Genomic DNA, 22,289 nt, shown 5'->3' with positions numbered 1-22,289 from the left:
ACTCTGTCCCACAGGCCTGCAATAAAAATCAGAACAGGGGTCCCCTGGTTCCTATGCCGAGGTGCTGACTAAATCTTTTATATTTTCTACTTTACTGAAATACACCTTTGTGTCCTTATTAGATCTCTGGAAGAACCAAAGCTAGTATCTGCTTTGAGTGGTAAGCAGACTGGAAAGCAAGTGATTCTTATTGCATGTGGCAGCACTTACAGTGCAGCTATCACAGCTGATGGAGAACTGTATACATGGGGTCGTGGCAACTATGGAAGGCTAGGGCATGGTATGTATGTCTTAGTTTTTCAGTGTAGATTTCTTTCTGTAAAGTATTTTTTAAATAATTTAAGGGAGTAATTAAATGAAAATGAATATCTGAAAAATTTCTGTTCCCATGTGAATATTATCTTGGGGAGTGAAATGTTACATCCAAATCTAATGTCATTAAAGGTGATTTTGTTTTTCCTTTATATACTGGGTAGGTTCTAGTGAGGATCAGACAGTTCCAATGTTGGTGACAGGATTGAAGGGTCTAAAAGTGGTTGATGTGTCCTGTGGTAGTGGAGATGCGCAAACTGTTTCAGTGACAGAGAATGGTAAGAAAATAATGCTATTTATGAGGATAAATCTGCATTGTGTGTTTTATATATTTGTATGTAATTGTGTGTTTGTGTGTGTGTGTGTACGTATATATATATATATATATATATATATATATATATATATATATGTGTGTGTGTATTATACTTTATATATAATGTGTGTGTGTGTGTGTGTGTGTATATATATATATATATATATATATATATATATATATATATATATATATATATATATAATTTTTTTTTATTATATATATTATTTTTTCAGGTCAGGTATGGTCTTGGGGTGATGGAGACTATGGAAAGTTAGGAAGAGGAGGCAGTGATGGCTGCAAAACACCTAAACTAATTGAAAAGCTTCAGGACCTTGATATTGTAAAGGTGCGCTGTGGCAGTCAGTTCTCCATAGCAATCACCAAGGATGGCCAAGTTTATTCTTGGGGTAAAGGAGACAATCAGAGGCTGGGGCATGGAACAGAAGAGCATGTTCGATATCCCAAGATCATGAATGGTTTACAGGGTATGTACTCTTGCGGTTTACAGACTCTGCTTATCAACAGTGCCTGTTTAATATCTGAGAAATCAACATAGTTACCCTGGTGTCTGGTTTTATAAACTTTCACTCACTTTCAATGATTATAGTTCATCGTCACCATCTGCCAGGTTGTGGCAGATGGCAAAGGATTTTATGGACATATATTCAGGGGTATGTTTGTCCTAAATTTAGATGGGTGTTTGGGGGGCTGTGAAAACAATATTGTATATTATTATTTAGAATATAAGTATATACAATATATTGTATATGCAATATAACTATACATTCAAATGTTGTATACTGAATGTTTTTTTCATCTTTCTTTTCAACAATTCCTACCTGTGTGTAAGTTCAACTGCATTGCATTAAGTATAATATTTCTGTTAGTAAGGGTTTCAATGAAAAAGTAAGAAAAGAAAAGAAATCTACCTAATGTGAATCTTTTTATACTTTAAGATATACACAGTGCTTTTTCCTGTATCATGTGGCCTGAATGATTTTTTTTAAAGCTCTCCTCTCTGTGACACTGCTGTGCAAAAATATAACAAATGACTAAGGCTCCAGCAGGAGTGCCCATACTTTACTAATGCTTGGTCTACTATTAGTGATGTTGTCCCATTAGGATCTACATCCATAAAAGCATTGTTAGCGTTTGGTTCCCTGGAAAATGTTACTTAAATATTGATAAAATGTATATTGATATATTTAACAAGCAACTATTTCTTATGTCACCTTAATGTAATAAATATCTGAATGAAAAGCATGAAATAGGAGGGTGATTAAGACAAGAGGTTTGCTAACAGTGTCTTGAAATCTACTGATCATCAGCTAACGTTCTATGGGTAGATCCCCTTTTGGACACCCCTGGGCTACAGCATAAAATATAAGCTCCTTGCAAAGAGCTGCATCACTTTGCAGAAAGTTCTCAAGTATAAGATTAACATTGATGTCTTTTTAAAGAGAAAATATAGACTTTATATATGGTTCTTTTACCATGGCCTCTCTCTTGATTGCCCTGTGTTTATGGTTATTGGAGGTTTTCTTATGTTAGGACTTAGGCTTTCTCTCGCTCCATTTCTTCTCCAGTACAATGAATATTTTTTTTATTTTTTTGGGGATGTATCCATTGAACATATAATTATATTTTATTTTCCTGGTTACTGAACTATGACAGAATATTTTTAAATGTTTTATGGTCTCTTTCTTTAGTAAATGCACTGTTAAACAGGAGCATTTCTGTCCTCAAGTCCTGCTGTCCACACTGAAAAAGCCAGATTTCCAGTTAATAAATGGAAAATAGTTCTTAATCATGGCTTGTAAAGTGCCGTCTGTGGCATGTTCATGACAAAAGTGTCTGTGCAGTTGAGTAACTGTAAAAAATTAAATCTTTTTTAATTTAAACTGTTAAAACCTATAAGAGTTTATGTCAACCATGGGTTTTGTTCTTTGTGTAATCTTTAAAAGAGTGATTCATTTTTGTATGTGTCTTTGTAAAAATTTAGTAGACTATAGAAAACTATTAGTAATTGTTTCTGCCATTGTATTTTTGTGCTTGCTCCACTTTAATACTGAGTAAAGATCTTGTTTTTTTGACAGGTAAAAAAGTAGTGGACGTTGCAGTAGGCTCCACACATTGTTTGGCTTTGACTGAATCTGGTGAAGTGTATAGTTGGGGGAGCAATGATCAATGCCAGCATTTTGACACTTTGCGTATTGCCAAACCTGTACCCTCTATACTTCCAGGACTGGACTCTAAACACATAGTTGGGATTTCTTGTGGTCCTGCTCAGGTATGTCTTCTGGAATACATAATTTGTGTTATTAGTTGTCCTGGCTGTAAATGAAAATACCTGCCAAATAAAGGCATATGAAGAGCATAGTGTGTGCACATTTTAGACAGATTTGTGCCTCATTGTGAGAAATTGAAAATAAAGAAACAAGGTTTACTCACTGTGTTTAATAAATGTTTTTCTTATGTGTTTGTACAGAGTTTTGCATGGTCATCCTGCTCTGAATGGTCTGTTGGTCTCCGTGTTCCTTTTGTGGTAGATGTCTGTCCTTTGACATTTGAACAGCTTGACCTCCTGCTACGACAAGTTAGTGAAGGAATGGATGGGACATCAGACTGGCCACCTCCTCAAGAGAAGGAGTGCATGGCAGTGGCCACACTTAATCTGCTACGATTACAGGTACTACAATGACTGTATGGATTACAGTTATTATAGTTATTTGTTTATCCTCCATGAACAAGATTTCAGTTTTTATCATGTGCTGACTGTCCAAAAAGCCTTACTTACTGATTGCATTTTTAAAGTGTTATTATACCTTCAGTTTTTTTGCAGTCTTTTTTTTTTTCCTTCTTAACACTGCAATACTAATCATGTAATATTACAGGAATTAAATCTGTTATCCAGAAAACCATTATACATAAAGCTCTGATATATGGTAATGGTATTTCCCATATATTGGAGTAAACCATTCTTAACAAGGTGTCAAAGTCCTTGTGGCATAAATAGAGAGTTGTACGATCAAAGTCCATTTTCTTAGTTTCATTTGATGTAGTCTAGTAATATAATCTCTGGTCCTAATAATATGTAACACTAGTAGATATTGGATAGTTTTGAAGAGAGGTTAAGAATTGATTTAGAGCAAACCTAAAAACTACACAGCCAAGCACCACCTACAGCCACGTTTGCTTGGGGTCTTAAAATGATTCTGTCAAGGGAAAACATGTTTTTGTTTTTTTTTCAAAACGCATCAGTTAATAGTGCTGTTTAATCAGGAGTCTGCACTGAAATAGTTATTTCAAAAGAACAAACAGATTTTTACATTTAATTTTAACATCTGATATGGCTAGACATGACTTCTCTAGTTAAAAATCTTGCTAAAGAGCCGGGACAGGCTTAAAACTTTGCTGTGACTATTGCCCTGCTAATGAGAATAAAGGCTTTTTAATGAAATTGTGGCGTGCTGCGCATTTCAGATCTCTACAAATCATTCCAAGTGTGGAAGGATATTGAGCGAGGTGTACCCAAATCATTAATCGTTGTTTGAAATTGATAGACACAACTCCTCCAGTTACACTGAATAGGAGAAACAACAGAATTTTTGAAAGCAGAGAAAGAGCAATAGTGCTGGCTCTTTCTGGAAGCACAGGATAAGGCAAAATGACCAAATATGGCTCCCTACACACCAATTTTAAAGCTAGAAAATACATTTGTTGGTTCAGGAATAAACATTTTATATGGTAGAGTGAATTATTTGTAATACAAACTGTGTTCTTCAGAAAGAAACACTACACTTTAAAAATCATGACAGAATCCCTTTAAATCAGCTTTCTTAATTTGATGTGTGATGTAGTTATGTTATGTTATGTAGTTATCTGGGAAATTGTCTCAGCATGGTTTAATATTAGTCTGGGTCCTGGTAGGTATTTATCTATAAATGCTTTGTAGTGTACTAAGATCTCTTCCTTTCAGTACATTTTTGTTATTTTTTTGCCTAATTTTATTTAGCTTGAGCCACCATTTTGTGATGGTCCGTGTGCTCCCTTGGAGACCAACCTACACGAAATCAGACCGTGTACCATTAAGAAATGTGGGAATGAAAGACATACATGTAACCTAGCATGTATGCGTGCCCTTGGTTTGTTTATGTGCCCGGTGAATGGTACAATCCAGGAGATGTCCCTCAGTACTTAATATTTTATAGTACCCAACAACCATTAAAGTAAATCTTGTCAAATTGAGCAAAAATGCCTCCTGTGTAACTGCTATTGTATCCCGAATGCCTGCTCACCATCTGTAAATGAACACATAGATGCCTTTTAATTAAAGGTCCCATTGAGTTCTATGGGACCTCAACTTGGCATTTACTTGGCACAGTTTTTAATATAAAAAAAACACCACAAATTTTTAGACAAAATACGACGTGAAAAAAAATTAAAAATGTTGGTAAATTGGTCTCATAATGTAAGACTTTCATATCACCACCAAAATCTGGCACCCACCCTAAATTTGCCTTACAGTCAACTGTACTCTTACCTTCTTAATCCACATTTAATCCCTTAATCCCTAGTTAGAACATGCAACCTTTTTTTGGCTTCTGATGAAGTGACCTTGTAGTCACGAAACGCGTTGAGCCATGCTCTCCCCTGCCCTGCTCATCCGGACTCTTGTGATTTTAACCAAGTTTGATCAATAAAGGAAGATTTTATACAGTTCTTTCATATAGTGTCTTCAGTATAGTACCCACCCTAAATTTGCCTTACAATCAACTGTACTCTTACCTTCTCAATCCACATTTAATCCCTAGTTAGAACATGCAACCTTTTTTTAAGTATAAAAGTATATCCTTTTTTTGTACCCATCTACAGCTGTTCTTGTTTGGTTCTATGCTATATTTTACACCTGCTACTGACCAGGTGGTAATTACATGCTTACCCATGCTCATAGCACCCACACACAACTGATTCAAAATTTTGTGCTGACTTTTAGATTGCAGAATTATACTATAATTATGAGCCAAAAATGCTGCATTGTGGGAAAATCATTGTAGAATTACACTGATGTTTTTTCAGATTTTTTCTGGCCATATAATACAAAGACTCAATATGACTTTAGAAAAAATGTTATAATTCTTCAGCCAAACTTATATTGCTTCATCTTGTCTTTCATACAGCTTCATGCTGCAATAAGCCATCAAGCTGATCCAGAATGTTTGGGCCTTGGTCTAGGCAGTGTTTTGTTGAACAGTTTGAAGCAAACAGTTGTTACGCTGGCTAGCAATGCAGGGGTACTAAACACTGTGCAATCAGCAGCCCAAGCAGTCTTACAGAGTGGATGGTCCGTTCTCTTGCCAACAGCTGAGGAGAGAGCAAGGGCACTTTCAGCTCTCCTACCAAATGCAGGTATGTTTCAACTGATTAAACTATCATGCATGTATGTATGTTAGTAGCAACTGAGGGAAAATCAGAAAGCATATCTGGTACAGAAATGAGCCATAGTAGCTGGGTAGAAGAATATGCAGTTAGCTTATTTGTCACTTATCCAAGTCAGAGCAAATAAGATTTTAATGTGGCACTGCATTTGCCTGATGGATAGGAATATTGTTTTATAATATCTTTTATACTTGAGTAACTGCTTTGTACAAGGTCTAAGGATCTATTACAGAACCAGACTTGGATCTTTCTTATCTAGAACAAGAGCTTGTAAATTTCTCTTCCAGAGGTCTATGGGACACAGGGACTACGGGGAATACCTTTTACCATCAGGAGGCAGGACACTAGTAAGAAGAAGCTGACTCCTTCCCCCTCCTGCTATACCCCTGTAGAACTATAGGGAAGCTCAGTTTTTCTTATGTCCTCAAGGAGAAAGGACACATATCATTGACAGGAAAATTCTGCAGGTAGACTTAAAGTTATTGGCACCAGGTTTTGTCATCGAGTTTTCCATTAGGTGAATCTCCCTTTAGGCTTTCCCTGTCATGGTACACCTGCTCTGGGGCAAGTAAGTCTCCCTGCGAGCGAGCCATACAACACTACTAGGCTTCATGACAACATGAGCCATGGATGTCCTGAATTAATATGGACTGAGTTAATTACATCTCGAGGGGGCAGGCACCAAGGGGCATCAATCACTCAATCTCCAAGGTGAAATATCTAGCATGCTCCAATTGATGCAAATACCTCCCTGCTAGTTGCAAAAACCCGCATTGTGTTAGCTGAACACCTGCTTCTTTGGCTGAGTCCCCTCTACTGGCTCAGGAATTTCAGGATTTCGTTACTGCAGTGGTCCCTCTAGATGAACCTCTCCCACAGGCAACTACGGCTGTAGTCTCACAGCCATATATTTCCCATGGGTGGTCCAATTATCCTCAGACATACCCAAGCTGGCTGCCTTGGGTATGTCTGATTTCTAGATATAATGGGCCTAAGGTGTTGTAGAATCTAGGAACCAAATCCACAAAAGCCAAGCTCCTTCTTCTTTTGGAGCTAAGCCACATCCATGGTTAACTCTCCAAGTAGGGGCAACCATTCACCATTCACTTAGTAAAGGAGAAATTTCAACAAGGAGGACACCTAGGACTTGTCCACACCACCTTCGGAGTCTCTAGATAGATAAATCTCCTTAGTTCTCAAATGTTTGGATCTCAAGGAGTCAGAGGTTACCTCTGCCTTTTGACATTCATTGTTTAAACGCCAGAAGAAATCCTTTTTATCTCCAACGTAACAAAATTATTCTGTCGGAGTGGGTTCTCCCTGAAAGGAGATTTCAGACTAACCATAGCTTTCAAATGCTGCACTCTTTCCCTAAAGAAAATAGACAAATGAGTTTCTCCCCTTGAGTGGGCCCTCTGCTATCCCGGATGTCCAAAAACACGGCTCTACCAGTTCCAGATGCAATTTCAATCAAGGATTCAACAGTAGAAGGCCTACAGTATTTCATGTTCAACTCCTTGGGGGAATCTGTACGACCCATCGTTGCATCCGCAAGTGGGTCTCCTCACTTGTGGATGGTATTTCTACAGATCAAAGATGCATCTGATTACATCTGTGAAGCATCCTTAGATGCTGCCCAGGTGCTGGGTCGCAACTTGGCTCTGTCAGTGGCAGCATGCAGATCTCTGTGGCTAAAACTCTGACCAATCTTCAAAAAAAAAAAAAAAAATTCCCATACCACACTTCCCTTCAAAGGAAGACTTCTCTTTGGGCTGGACTTAGACAAAATTATTAGCCAAGCTATTGGCGACACTCGGCTTCCTCAGAATACACCACATTCCCGTTTTCTCCGGGGATGCTTTTACTGTGTAAGGGAGAATTACCTTCCGCATCCACGCCGACGCTGCTCTGCTATTCAAGATGGCGGCGCCCAGTCCTTCCACGAGGTTATTCCCGGGCGCGACGCTGTGACGCCAGCACGTTTTCGCCGGCGCATGAATGGACACCAGCGTCGGAACGCCTGCACAATAACGCCAGCGCAGTGACGTCATCACGTCCTTCTTTTGGCGCCAAAGGAGGCCTATTTAATGAGCCTGAAGGTCTGCAAACATCGCCCAATTATAGGTTCTACTTCGTGTGTTCCTGGGTGTGTTAGTGTGTATTGATTCCTGTTCTTTATCTTGACCCATTGCCTGTTTATCGTTATTGAACTCTTGCCGCCTGAACTGACCTATTTGCCTGGACCTTGACCATTCTTTTGCCTAATCCTATTGTACCGTGATCTGTGCTGGACTTCAGCTTCCTCTTTGGTCCGCTACTCCAGTTTGAGCCTTCCGGCCCTTACATACTGGTCCCCAAGGACTACCAAAAGTGAGAATTCTAGAGACTTCCCGTAACCGTTTTCTGGAACCAAGAACCAGTTCCAAGGTACATTCAAGAACAACTGGCAAAGCAGACATTACCAATACAAACCTTCAGACTAGTTTTCTTCAGCCTGACTACCAAAGCACTCAATCAGTCCGTAGTTTCTGGTTGGGGGCAGACTGCTACACTTTCAAGAGGTTTGGCCAAGAACCACACAGGATTCTTGGGTTAAAAAAAATGTATCCCTCGGTTATCATCTGGCGTTCGGCTCTATCCCGCCTTCTCGTTTTTCACATCCAGGGTTCCCTCCAAACTTCAAAAGGAGAGGCATTTCACTCTGTGATTCACAGCCTACTCAGAGAAAAGGGCATAGCTCCAGTTCACCCGAAAGAAAGATTTCAGGGGTTCTTTTCAAACCTCTTTATCGAGCCCAAAAAGGACAGGACCTTCAGACCAGTATTAGATCTCAAAAAGCTCAATACTTTTATTTGACCAGCCACTTCAAGATGGAAGCCTTATGCTCGAGCATGACAATGAATGAATATGTTGCTCCGCTTGATATCAGGGATGATTAACTTCACATATCCATTTTCCGACCCCATCAAAAATACTTGATGTTTGCCTACCTAGTACACCACTTCCAATTCATCACTTTGCTGTTCTTTGTAACCTGAGAGCCTTGGGTTTTCACCAAGGTCATGATGGCATCGGCCATCATGCCCTATCTGGATGACATCCTTCTGAAGGCACCATCTCAGCAAGAAGCCCAAACCAACCTGACTCATGTGTTGCACTCACTTACCAACCTTGGTTGGGTCGTCAACACAGCAAAGTCAAAACTAACCCCCAGTAAACGGTTAACGTTCCTGGGCATGATCTTCTATACACAAAAAGTTTTTCTGCTCCCCCGACAAGATAGCCAACATCCAATCCCTGGTATGAATACCAATAAGTCACAAACTTAGTGTACACAGTCCAACAATTCATCAGGTTCTCTTGTACCTCCAAAAGTTCAGTTTCATAAAGAGGATTGCTGTGTCCCTCAAAAGAGGTTTTGGGGTAAAAACAGAAAATATATATAGTGCAGCAATTTGGATATAATCCAAACACACACCTTTAGTGCTTAAATCACATTTTTAAATCAGTGTTATAAAAAAACGTTCACCTTCTAACAACATTAGCGTTAAGCTGTTTACCATAAATCAATTTCAGTGAATGGTGAAAAGAGATTAAGGGTAGAATTTACACCAACACTTAAAGATGCAGTTGTCCTAATGATACATTATACTCACAAACACAGGAAATATTTCTGCATTTCTCAAATGCAAAAGTAGAAGTCACCAGCTTCCAAGGTTACTTTTTCTTTATGGGCAATAAAGAGTGGCATGTGCAGAAGTGCTAAATAATTAAAAACACACACAAACAATTCTACATATAATCATTTTTTCTAAAAACAGTGCAAGCTCCCACGGCAGCAGCCAAGTCTCTCAGCATCTCCCGGACCTCACTGTGCAAATCCCCACTTGGTGTCTGCACACTTCCCCACTACCTTGTCACCACTGATGCGTTTCACCTGTTAGGCTTTTCCCAAGAGCGATGATGTCTCTAAAAGCAGTCACTCTTTATTGTCCCACATGATTTGAAACTCAAAACTTACTCAGGTCATATTTGTAACATCAAAACTCCACCGATATCCAATTTTAAGTTACAATCTTAATGCCTTTTCCATACTTCTCAATTCCCAATTCACATTGTCCAGCAAAAACAATACAATTATTCTAAAAAGGCTCTAAGATTATCATCCATATTAAGACCATGGGGAGACAGAGATTTAAATTTATATATCCACCAACTTTTCTGTCGCAAATTCACCAGATTACCCCCCTCCAATTAGCTTTAACTATTTCAATTTTAAACCAACACAGAACTGTTGAGCAATATAAGTCTGATTAGTAATTAATACAGATAATTACTACATGGCAGCACAGGAACTAATGCTACTAGCATGATAATTTAATAATCAGCCTTGTAGCATCAGCTTATATTACAGGCCAAGCTAATTTTCTATGACGACCACTAAGCTTAGCTCAGAGCCCACTGAGCATGTGAGTGTCGCAGACACTTTCCAAGATGGTGACCCCCTGTGACAAGTTTGAAGTCTTGGATCATTGCTGTTCATGTGATATTACAGTTCTTTGTTATTTAAAATTGAGCTCCCCTACGGTTCTATGGTGGTATAGCAGGAAGGGAAGGAGTCAGCTTCTTCTTACTAGTGTCCTGCCTCCTGATGGTAGAAGCTTCACCCCATTGTCCCTGTGTCCAGACTGTTTAAGGCAAAATGATTTAACAGTGAGTTTCACAAAATCTCCTTTGTGTGAAGTCTTCACTGTTCCCATTGCAATGTAGACAGCCACAATTAGCCTGTATTATGAAGCATTGTTGCCTATAAGTAACCACAGTGTTGTTGTGATTGCTGGCATTACACAGATATCCAACATTTGAACCATCAGGAGTTAGAAGTGTAAACAGTACAGGACTAAATTGCACCGCAGTATTTCATGTTTACAGAGTATTATCACAGGGCAGTTTTTAACAACACTGGGACTTTTGCAATAAAATAAACTGTCCATATAATGTGTATTGGCCTCTGCTCATGTGCAGTTGGATGGGTTGCATTTGAAGCTAGATGGCATCCCAGGGAATGATAAAGTAGTGATCTTCTATTTATGCATTTTTATTATGTAAATATTTTAGCTTCTGGAAATGAAATGACTATAAGTCCTGGGCGACGCTTTATGATTGATTTGTTGGTGAGCAGTTTAATGGCTGATGGAGGCTTGGAATGTGCACTGAACACAGCAATAACAGCAGAAATTCAGGTAAACAATGAAATTAACCCAGTGTCAGTGTGAAAAATAATTAATCTTTTCATGCCATTTACATCTATTCATAAGCCAAGGCAATTTTTACGCTCTGTGCGGTTTCACATCGAAAACTTTGTTTTGGTCTCATAATTACATATCTTGTGCCTTTATGTCTTATTGTGTCCATTTTAGAAGCCATTTACCTGTCTAATATATAAAATAGGATCTATTAACTGTCACAGTCTTCTAAAGTCAGAGTATTAAAAGGATTACAATGGGTATTTTATACAGCAGTGGTTATACTTAATCCTCAATATTTATTATTTCTATTTAAAGTGCACTATTTTCATTTACTTCTTCTGTAAAAAATCTTTTCACCCTAGTGGCCTGCCATTTTGGAATTTCAGTTTTAACAGTTCTAGATAGAAAGAAGTCTACTGCAGTAATGTCTTTGTATCATGCAAACAAACTATTACAGGTTATTTGTTGACCACAGTTGTATTGAAACCCAACTATATTTAGCTTTACAGTATATTGCATCACAAGCTATATTTTGTAAGTAAAGATTACCTTTCATCTATTGACTTTGTTTTTGTTTTAAACTTGTAGGATATAGAAGCCAAAAAAGAAGCCCAGAAAGAGAAAGAAATTGATGAGCAGGAAGCCAATGCTTCATTGCTTCACATAAGCAGTACACCACTGGATAAAGATCTAATCAATGCAGGAATCTATGAGTCTGCTGGAAAGCAAACCTTGCCTCTGGTGCAACTTATACAGCAATTACTAAGGTAAGGGTGTTTTTTCTGTTTTCTACTTTTCAAGTGACATTAAAAGTATATATACAGTATATATTGGGTTTTATATATTACTGTAACTTGTTAAATGTGGTAGCTTTTAAACGGGTCACTTCATTACCCTTATAACCTTATTCTAGGCTGCATGTTCACTATTCTGTATGGTTGATCTATGCTTTGGACGGGCTCAGGCTGCAGATTGCAAATTTAATGCATCATTTAGGCATTGTAGCTTGTGGTAAGCAAGTGTCTCTGGTATGACTTGTCTGGCTACAATCATAGTTAGGCTGGGAACCTTGAACAAACTAAATGTAGCTTTGCACTGGCTGATCCTTTACTAAATCTGCATGCTTTTCAGGGATTGATACTTTATGCAGGTCCCTATATGATATTTCCACCTGTCTTATTTTTCTTTTCTCTGAATCTGACTCAAAACTATTTTAGTTCTTATACAGGTTTTTTAATCTGCTTTAAATCATCTGGGCTGGAATATTGTTTCAGAATTCAGAGCCAAGAATGCAGAGGTCCTAATAAACCACTTGTAAAACCATTTGTTTTTAATGTAAATGGGCAGAGTTGCTTAGAATTACATTTTTTGCTCTTGCTCCATGTTTGTTATACGATTTTCTTGTAGGAGCCAGAAACTCCAGCTCTGCTGGCCAGGTAAATTACATTTTTAAAACAACTGTATTTTCAGTGTTGCATAAATGTAATAGTTATGTATAGATAATTTCTTTATGCCTCTTGCCTGGCTCTGGAATTAGATGAGATAGAAACTCCCTGATTATACATGAATCTATAGATAAAGTGACTTATTAAAGTAATGCTTTGTTTTTGTTTTTATTTTCCCCACTTGTAATCGGTTGATATTTTCTCAGAAACATAGCTTCCCAAACAATATCCAAGTTGAAGGATATGGCACGACACATTTCATCTTCCTTAGAACAGGAGCATTACAGTAAGGAGAGGTCAGCTTCCATGGACCTTCTTTTACGTTTCCAAAGACTACTTATCAGCAAGCTATACCCTGGGAATAATGTGGACCAAACAGTAAATACTCATGGTACCTAACCTCAAATTCTGTCTTTAAGTATTGTCTCATTGTCTGGAACAACTTTTTTGACCGTTTCCTTTTATTGTTTTTTTTTTCACTGCCCATCTCACCTATATAGCACCTGAACTTTTAGGAGTTGGTTCTTTGTTGAAAAAATACACAGCTCTGCTATGCACCCATATTGGAGACATACTTTCTGTTGCAACCAATATTGCATCGGTGTCTCACAGGCATTTTGCTGAGGTATCTCGTATTGTGGCAGGAGATCTTACAGGTACTTTAAATATGCATACTGCCAATCCACTAAAAATCTAGATTTATATAATGTAGTTAAAAATGTTATGTTGTGTTGTTAACTGTGCAACTGAATAAAGCAAACAAGGTAGTGGTCCTGAGGGTTGGGGTTGGGGGTGCATGAGAAAATTAGTTTACTTTCGTTATTTATTTTACACTGTCCCTTCCACAAAAATAATCTGCTAGAGCCTTGTTCTTCATACATAGGTTTTAAAAATGGAAGGAGGAAAAATGTAACTTATACAGACTGCTTAAAACCCATTGCTGAATACTGATATTTATAACAAAAACACTGATAAAAAGAAAGATTGTGGTTAAAGTCATTTTGGTTCCATTTCAATTGATTCAGGTGTTCTACTCCCAGAGCTTGTGGTATCCACAGTGCTGCTACTCTGTAAAAATACTTGGCTTATGCAAGAGTCTGGTGCTATCCCTCTTCTTGCAAGTCTTCTGGAACCATTAGATAAGTTCAACCATCTGGCACCAGGAAAGGAGAGAGATGACAATGAGGACTTGGCTTGGCCAGGCATAATGGGTAAAGTCTTTGATACTGCTAGGAATGTCTTTAGAGGTTTTTTGTTTTTCATATATATCCAACCCTTTATTTTGTTTTCCAAAAAGGGTCATTTTTTAATGGGCAGAACTCAAGAAACAATGAGGAGGTGACACTGATCCGGAAGGCTGATTTGGAGAATCACAATAAGGATGGAGGCTTTTGGACAGTCATTGATGGAAAAGTATATGACATCAAGGACTTTCAAGCTCAGTCACTACAAGCAAATACTATCCTTGGTATGAAGTTTTACAACCCTTAATTTGTGTATATATATATATATATATATATATATATATATATATATATATATATATATATATATATATATATATATATATATATATATATATATATATATATATATATATATATATATATATATATATATATATATATATATATATAAAGTGTTTAGACAGAGAGAGATAAATATGCCTTTTTTCCTGTAGCACACTTTGCTGGGGAGGACCCTGTAGTTGCCCTTGAAGCTGCTTTGCAGTTTGAAGACATGAGAGAGTCAATGCAGGCCTTCTGCGTGGGCCATTACATGGAAGTGAGTTACCTCATGTACTGAAAAAAAAAATACACAAATATATATATATATATATATATATATATATATATATATATATATATATATATATATATATATAATAAATTCAATTTGCTGAGCGCACTCTTACCGGATTTCTTAAATGGTGGGTGCGTTGGTCAAGTTTTTGCATACACAGTAGTAAATGGACCCGCACTCCAATATTCTAGTGAAGAAAAGTAATGTGCTTTATTCACAGATGCATATCCAACGTTGGACCGAAACGTTGGATATGCATCTGTGAATAAAGCACATTACTTTTCTTCACTAGAATATTGGAGTGCGGGTCCATTTACTACTGTGTATGCAAAAACTTGACCAACGCACCCACCATTTAAGATATATATATATATATATATATATATATATACATACATACATACATACATACATACATACATACATACATACATACATACACATATATATATATATATATATATATATATATATATATATATCTCTTTTCCAAACATGTTGTTATTATAGTGCATGTAATTTTGCTTAACATGAATGATACTCAGCATTTTGGAACATTTAATAATTTTGTACTGTGTATAGGCAAGTTTTAATATTAAATGCCTGTATCCTTAAACAGCCAGATCAAGAAGTTATTGCAGCACCAGACCTCAGCAGTTTGTCTTCCCCTCTCATTGATATGGAGAGAAATTTGGGTCTGCTTCTTGGACTTCATGCATCGTACCTCTCATTAAGTACCCCACTGTCACCTGTGGAAGTTGAATGTGCAAGTAAGTAAGCACTATACTGTACATTAAGCCAACCACGGAATGTCAATGTAAAAGTAAACAAATCTGATTTTAAAAGTCCTGCAATAAATATGAAGAAGCTGATGGTGGTGACAAAAGGCTGTTTTTTTTGGTGTGTTTTGATGTACACAACATTTAGTAGCATGGCAGGTGGTAGCTGAATACAAAACAACTTTGCACCAGTTCACTTCTGTTACAATTGCCTGAAAGCAATAGTTAAGAAAAGTTTTTTTCTCCATTTGTACTTGTTGTTATTGTCTTTTAGAATCTGTTTTCTAAACTGTTTCCTAATTTTGTATAGAGTGGCTAAGATCTTCTATATTCTCTGGAGGCCTACAAACCAGTCAGATTCATTACAGTTACAATGAAGAGAAAGATGAAGACCATAGCAATTCTGGAAATACAGCTTCCAACAAAGCCAAAATGTATGCACATAAACTCTCTATGAGTGATCATTCGCAACCCTTCCTTCAGGCTATTGCTGATAACAATACTCAAGATCACAATGTTAAGGTGGGTCACGAGCTCTCTGCAAAGAATAATTTGACTTAAAAATCTTCTTTGGATCAGGTTATATTGCTAAAACTAATACAAATGTATTTTCAAATAACTTATAGGGTTTTTTTTTTTTTTTTTTTTTGTAATTGTCCTTTACAAATAATGTTGAGACAGAAACATGGTTCATAGGCAGAAGCTCCAGAAATTCACATCATATCTATCTGGAATGTGGGTCGATTGGTCTGATAACACAATGGTTGGTACATGGATGGCCACCTTAAGGCATTTTCATATAGCTACTAAGTTGAAAGAAAAATTTAAATACTACAAAAGGGAATCAACAAAAAACTTGGAATGAAGATATAAGGCACAGCGAAGTGTGCACGAGTGGAGTGAATGTGGAAGCTGCAAGTTTCAACAAGTTCTGCAATTGAGCCTAGTTTATCTTGTACAGGCAGAGAACAAGAAATTACAAGTTCATGATTGAAAAATATATACCAGATATTGTAGCCATTGTAGACTATACTTCAGACAAAGTTTAACTGGTATATCACTTATATTTATGGAAGCTAGAACATCAATTTTAATATCTATTGTGTCTTTCAAAAATACACCTACACCTAAGGTTTGTTGTTCCCTTCCCTTTGTAAAATGCAAATCTTTGTTTTTGTTTTTTAGGAATTCCTCTGTCAGATAGAAAGATATTGTAAACAGTGTCACTTGACCACACCAATTACATTTCCTCCAGAGCATCCTGTGGAAGAAGTAGGCCGCTTGTTGCTGTGTTGTCTGCTGAAACATGAAGATTTAGGTAAACATTTATCTTTAAATGCTTGACAGTTACTTGCAGGATTATTATTTAAACATCTCCCATCTTTTCAGGCACTGTAGCTTTGTCTCTCGTTCATCATGGAGCCCTTAGTGTGGAACAAGTCAAACACAAGACATTACCCAAGTCTGTTGTAGATGTCTGTCGTGTTGTTTACCAGGCTAAGTGCTCCCTTATAAAGGTAAGTTCTGAATATGCATTTCATGAGCTGCTCATGATCTATAGTATACCTTTTTTTCTAATTAACCTACCTTTTTTTTTCTTGCAGACACATCAGGAACAAGGCCGATCTTACAAAGAAGTTTGTGCTCCAGTCATTGAGCGCCTAAGGTTCTTGTTCAATGAACTTCGGCCTGCAGTATGCAACGATCTTTCCATTGTTTCAAAGCTTAAACTTCTAAGTTCTGTTCCCCGTTGGAAAAGAATAGTTCAAAAGATTATACGTGAAAAAAGGAAAAAGAAAGGTATCATTTATAATGCAAAACTGCCCCATTTTGCACCTCACTGTTTTTTTATGCCATCATTTGTGTAATCATTTGTTATATGTAAAGTAAATATAACTTATTAGTCACGTCTCCTTATTTTGTTTTATAGTGCCAAAAAAATCAGAGTCAGCTGATGTGGATGACACAAAGCTTGGAAATGAAGACGGGGAAATGGAGGAATCATATGTTGTCCCTTCTAGTCCTGTATCTGTGGATAAGAAGACTATACCTTTAAAATCACCAAAGGTAAACAGCAAAGTGTTTTTATTTCTGTGTACAAATCTTTTAAATGAGTTGTACATCAATGGATCTGGTCAGCTGGCCCCATAACCCTTAAGCAGGGAGTCATTAGTTAAAGGAAAACTATACCCCCAAAATGAATACTTAAGCAACAGTTTATATCATATTAGGTGGCATATTAAAAAATCGTACCAAACTGCAATATGTAATTTACATAAGTAAATATTGCCCTTTTACATCTCTTGCCTTGACCCACCATTTCCTGATGGTCTGTGTGCTGCCTCAGAGATCACCTGACCAGAAATACAACAACTCTTAACTATAACAGGAAGAAGTTTTGAAGCAAAAGACACAACTCTGTCTGTTAATTGGCTCATGTGACCTAACAAGTATGGTTTGTTGGTATGTTTGTGTGCACAGTGAATCGTATGATCCCAGGGGGCGGCCCTTATTTTTTAAAATGGCAATTTTCTATTTATGATTACCCAATGGCACATACTACTAGAAAAGTATATTATTATGAAAATGCTTTATTTACATAAAGCAGGGTTTTACATATGTGCTGTTTTATGCAATGTTTTTTAATAGAGACCTACATTGTTTGGGGGGCATAGTTTTCCTTTACTAGTATTGTGCAAAAAAGTTTGACTACTAAAAGGTAACGTATGTTTGATGCTGCATTAGGGCAGTCTTTTCCTATGCTTGTTCTAAACTGTGAAGACACAGGAACCAGAGAAACCAGTCATTGGCAGTCTATAGAAATTATAAAAATCTACATCATTGAAAAAATATATTGACCACTTTTTATTTGAATGCTGCAAGGTGAGCAATTGTCTTTCTGCTCAATATAACACTGTACAACACTTCCTGCAGGAATTAAAGATTTATTATAAAATAAAAATGTTGGTATTTGACCAATTGTACATATGCTTCTTAGAGTGGTTAATTTATTTCTTAAAAGACTAATAATAAATATATAATCTTACTGTTCTTGTAGTATTTGTTTTGTCATTAAAAATTGTATCTTTATTTCCAGGATAAATGGCAACCCATATTAAACACGGTAGCTGGCGTTCACAAATACAAGTGGTTCAAACATAATGTGCAGGGGACATACCTTCAGTCAGCGCTGCTGGGCACTATTGTTGAATTTGTTCTAAAGGAAGAGCCAGTGGATGTTGAAAAAATGAGAAAGTGTTTGTTAAAGCAGGTGAGTTGTGTAGTTGACTCCATGTCTTTGTATATGTAAGGGTCCACACAATACGTCCATGTGTTGAATATTGAATAATTTACTAGAAAAAAATGTCTTTGATGTAAAGGTTTATTTTTTTTTTTTGGTATTAAGGTCAGTCCAGTCTTTTTTGTATGTCAGGTACATGTCACATAACAACAAACACATCAAGAAGGCCAAAGGGTGTTAAAGGACATTTAACAATAATGAAAATTTGCCCAATGTCCTTTAATTTTAGGCTGTTTCTGTGCCAGCGTGGAAACAATAAAAATCGATTGCAAGCTAATCCACTACTTTGTACAGCCAGTGCACATTTTGGCACAACAATGCGTACATTCGCATTTTCTCACTGTAAATTGTTCCCTGATGATGATAAATGCATCTGCTGCCCTTGCTTTTTGAGTTGGCAGTTTTTGTTAGTATCTATTGTTACTGTGGTGAATATAGGCAGTTTTCTGCATTTGCGTTAAGAAAGCATGGGGGGACTAGAATAATATTTCAGTTGTGTAAGAAACATTATTATAAAAAACAAACCTGCTTTTTGTTTGCATTATTAGTTGGAGAGAGCAGAGGTCCGTCTAGAAGGAATAGAGACCATGTTAAAACTTGCAGCAAAAACATTTTTACTCCCTTCTGTACAGTGTGCCATGTTTTGTGGTTGGCAAAGACTTGTTCCTGAGGGAACCAACTTAAGGTGAGCCATTCTCAGCTTCATTGTGTCTGATATTGTTGGGTGGGAAATAGGGAAAACAGGGGTAATTGTGTTAATATATTTGCTTATGGTAGTTGATATACAGGAAGAAAGTGCTGAAAATTTAACGTGGGTGGAAAGAAGGGAAATGAGTGATTAAACAGCAAACATTTTAGCTTTATTCGACAGCTCCCTGAATCTGTCATCACATAATTTCCCCTTCCCCTGTTTAATGCTTTATACAGCAATATAGGTATTTAAAGGTGTGGTTCACCTTTAAACAACTAGTTGTTTCCAGATAGATCACCAGAAATAATTACTTTTCCCAATGACTTTCTATTTTTTATGTGTGACTGTTTTTCTAATATTGAAGTGTAAAGTGTCATTTTCACCTTCTGAAGCAGCCCTGGGAGGGGGGGGGGCGTCAACCTGTAAACTGTTCTAAATAGATACATTTAGTTGATACATTTCTTATCTTTGTCCCTGCTGAGCAGAATCCCTGGGTTTCATTACAGGCAGCTGTTAGAATTGATACAATAGTTGCTAATACTCCAGAGATGCTGCTGAGAAATGTATCAATGTTGCAAAATTGTAACGGTTCAGAATCTGCACCTGAATTACTGATCTGCCAGACTCAAACACCAGAGACATGAACATTCAACTTTAACCTTAGATTTTGGAAAAACTGTAAAAAATAAATAATGGAAAGTAATTGAAAAAAGTCTTTATTTCTGGGGAACAATCTGAAACAACTGAATTGAAAAAAGTGTTTGGAAGGTGAACAACCCCTTAAAGCCTGTATGAATAACGAAATAGGATTATGAAAGTAAATATTCCAAAACATTCAACTTGCCATCTTAGCTAGCATAGCATACAGTTACTCTGATCAACAAGTTGACACCAAGCACTTGGAATATTTCCAGAGTAACAGCTGCTTGCTTTAGTATTTTATAATGCAATATAATCACCTGTTAAATTTTTAAGTCAAAGCAATGGTGGAAGATGAAGGTAGTTAATTATTCTTTCCAGTGATAAAATACAGCAGTTAAGAGAAGAGAGGGATTACCTCATCCTGTCTTCCTTAAATCTCAGTCTTGATCTATATAACAATGACCCAAGCTAAAGTTCTTACTTATCCAAGCACCCCTCCCAACTGGAACACTGTAAACATGTAAATCGCAAGTAAGGCGTCAGTCAGATTCAGGCCTTGATTATTACTGCTTTACCTTTAATCTTTTTTTATTTATCCTATTCTACTCTCTTCCCCTCCCACTTTTCACTCTTTTTCTCGCAATAATGAGACATTGGAAATTGTCAGAACTGATGTAAGCTTTATTGTAGGTTTTGCAAAACTGTGTAAGATTATTATTTTGCAATGCACCTCTGCCATGTAACCTGCTATCGTTAATAAAAATCTTGTCAAAAAAATACTAAAAAATAATGACAAAAAAAAAAGGAGAGGCCTTCATCTCTACAATGCTTTTCATTCAATTACTTATATTATACGTTATTATACTTTTAAATTAAAAGCATAGGCAAACACTTTTTCAGTATGTTGGATATAGTGATATACTGCCCCTTCAAAAGTTCTTGGTGGTATACATTCAGGTATTGAAAGATTTAAGTAATTTGTCAGCAGAGTGTTCAATGTAATGAGCTGTGCAATGGCACTGCTATCTTGTATCTGTGGTACTAATTTCAATTCTAGCCAATTCACTCTACACTGCAAACTGCAAGTAGTTTGTTCTGTCTATGATTGAGTGAGTTTTCTCTGGTTACTCTGGTTTCCTTCCACACTCAAAATACATACAAGCAGGTTTATTGGTTGTCTGCTACTCATTCCAGTCAATTCTATTCTTTGTTGTAGTGAGCCACTGACTGACTGCTTAAAGGATGTTGACCTTATTCCCCCCTTTAACCGAATGCTGCTGGAGGTGACCTTTGGGAAACTATATGCTTGGGCTGTCCAAAACATAAGGAATATATTGATGGATGCCAGCAGCCGTTTTAAAGAAATGGGTGAGTAGTGTGTCATGGAGTTATAAGTGTTTAAAGGAAAACTATATCCTTCAAATAATGTAGGTCTCAATAAAAAGATATTGCATAAAACAGCTCTTGTAACCCTGCTTCAAGTAAATAAACACTTTTCATAACAATATACTTTTTTTTAGTAGTATGTGCCATTGGGTAATCTTGCAGAAAATTGCCATTTTTAAAAATTAAGGGCCGCCCCTGGGATCGTAATATTCACGGTGCACCCAAACAAACCATACATGTTTGATCACATGAACCAATTAACAGACAGAGTTTAACTTCTACGCTTCTTCCTGTTACAGTTAGGGTTGGAGTTTTTCTGGTCAGGTGATCTCTGAGGCAGCAGAAAGACCATCACAAAATGGTGGTTCAAGGCAAGAGATGTAAAAGGACAATATTTATATAGTCCAGTTTGGAAAGATTCGTTAATATGTCACTTAATATGATATAAACTATCTGTTGCTTAAATATTCGTTTTGGATGTAAAGTTTTCCTTTTACTGGTTATAGCTCTTACTTTTTACATGAATTAAATTTGATTCACTGCTGTTCTTGATTTGTTTTTTTTCTAGGTGTTCAGCCTGTTCCCCTACAGACAATCACTAATGAAAATCCTTCTGGACCAAGTTTAGGTACTATTCCTCAAGCACGTTTTATGCTGGTAATGTTAAATATGCTTACATGCCAGCATGGAGCAAAGAGCCTTAACCTTCTTCTTAACTCTGGAATGCTAGCACTTACACAGACCATTTTGCGACTGATTGGTAAGTAGTAAACCTATACTATCCCTCTTTCTGTTAGTCTGTCTAACTGTAACTGTGAATCTTACTTATAGCACTGAAAAACAAAATGTTAGAATTAAATAGTTGCATTAATACTCCATCAGAATTTCTACTTTCTCACCAATTTGCCTTGACCAGTATTTCT

At 36.8% G+C, this 22,289-nt stretch overlaps 1 protein-coding gene across 3 annotated transcripts in view; it reads left to right on the top strand.

The window, feature by feature from the left end:
* herc2.S (HECT and RLD domain containing E3 ubiquitin protein ligase 2 S homeolog) overlaps positions 1-22,289 on the top strand; it is a 114,571-nt gene that overhangs the window by 32,843 nt on the left and 59,439 nt on the right. For all 3 annotated transcript variants that reach the window (XM_041584232.1, XM_041584230.1, XM_041584231.1), the window contains 23 exons: positions 123-280; positions 477-590; positions 865-1,116; positions 2,728-2,921; positions 3,120-3,320; positions 5,812-6,040; positions 11,189-11,313; positions 11,908-12,086; positions 12,971-13,155; positions 13,265-13,420; positions 13,790-13,975; positions 14,062-14,232; positions 14,446-14,549; positions 15,187-15,337; positions 15,657-15,868; positions 16,532-16,664; positions 16,736-16,863; positions 16,951-17,146; positions 17,277-17,413; positions 18,444-18,617; positions 19,196-19,332; positions 21,197-21,348; positions 21,935-22,126. In XM_041584232.1, the coding sequence (XP_041440166.1) occupies positions 123-280; positions 477-590; positions 865-1,116; positions 2,728-2,921; positions 3,120-3,320; positions 5,812-6,040; positions 11,189-11,313; positions 11,908-12,086; positions 12,971-13,155; positions 13,265-13,420; positions 13,790-13,975; positions 14,062-14,232; positions 14,446-14,549; positions 15,187-15,337; positions 15,657-15,868; positions 16,532-16,664; positions 16,736-16,863; positions 16,951-17,146; positions 17,277-17,413; positions 18,444-18,617; positions 19,196-19,332; positions 21,197-21,348; positions 21,935-22,126 (3,866 nt within the window). The remainder of the gene's footprint in view (positions 1-122; positions 281-476; positions 591-864; positions 1,117-2,727; positions 2,922-3,119; positions 3,321-5,811; positions 6,041-11,188; positions 11,314-11,907; positions 12,087-12,970; positions 13,156-13,264; positions 13,421-13,789; positions 13,976-14,061; positions 14,233-14,445; positions 14,550-15,186; positions 15,338-15,656; positions 15,869-16,531; positions 16,665-16,735; positions 16,864-16,950; positions 17,147-17,276; positions 17,414-18,443; positions 18,618-19,195; positions 19,333-21,196; positions 21,349-21,934; positions 22,127-22,289) is intronic.

This window comes from Xenopus laevis, chromosome 2S (assembly GCF_017654675.1).
Source record: "Xenopus laevis strain J_2021 chromosome 2S, Xenopus_laevis_v10.1, whole genome shotgun sequence".
Classification (NCBI taxonomy): domain Eukaryota; kingdom Metazoa; phylum Chordata; class Amphibia; order Anura; family Pipidae; genus Xenopus; species Xenopus laevis.
Note: the sequence above shows the minus strand (reverse complement) of the source record. Positions and strands in the feature narration are given on the sequence as shown.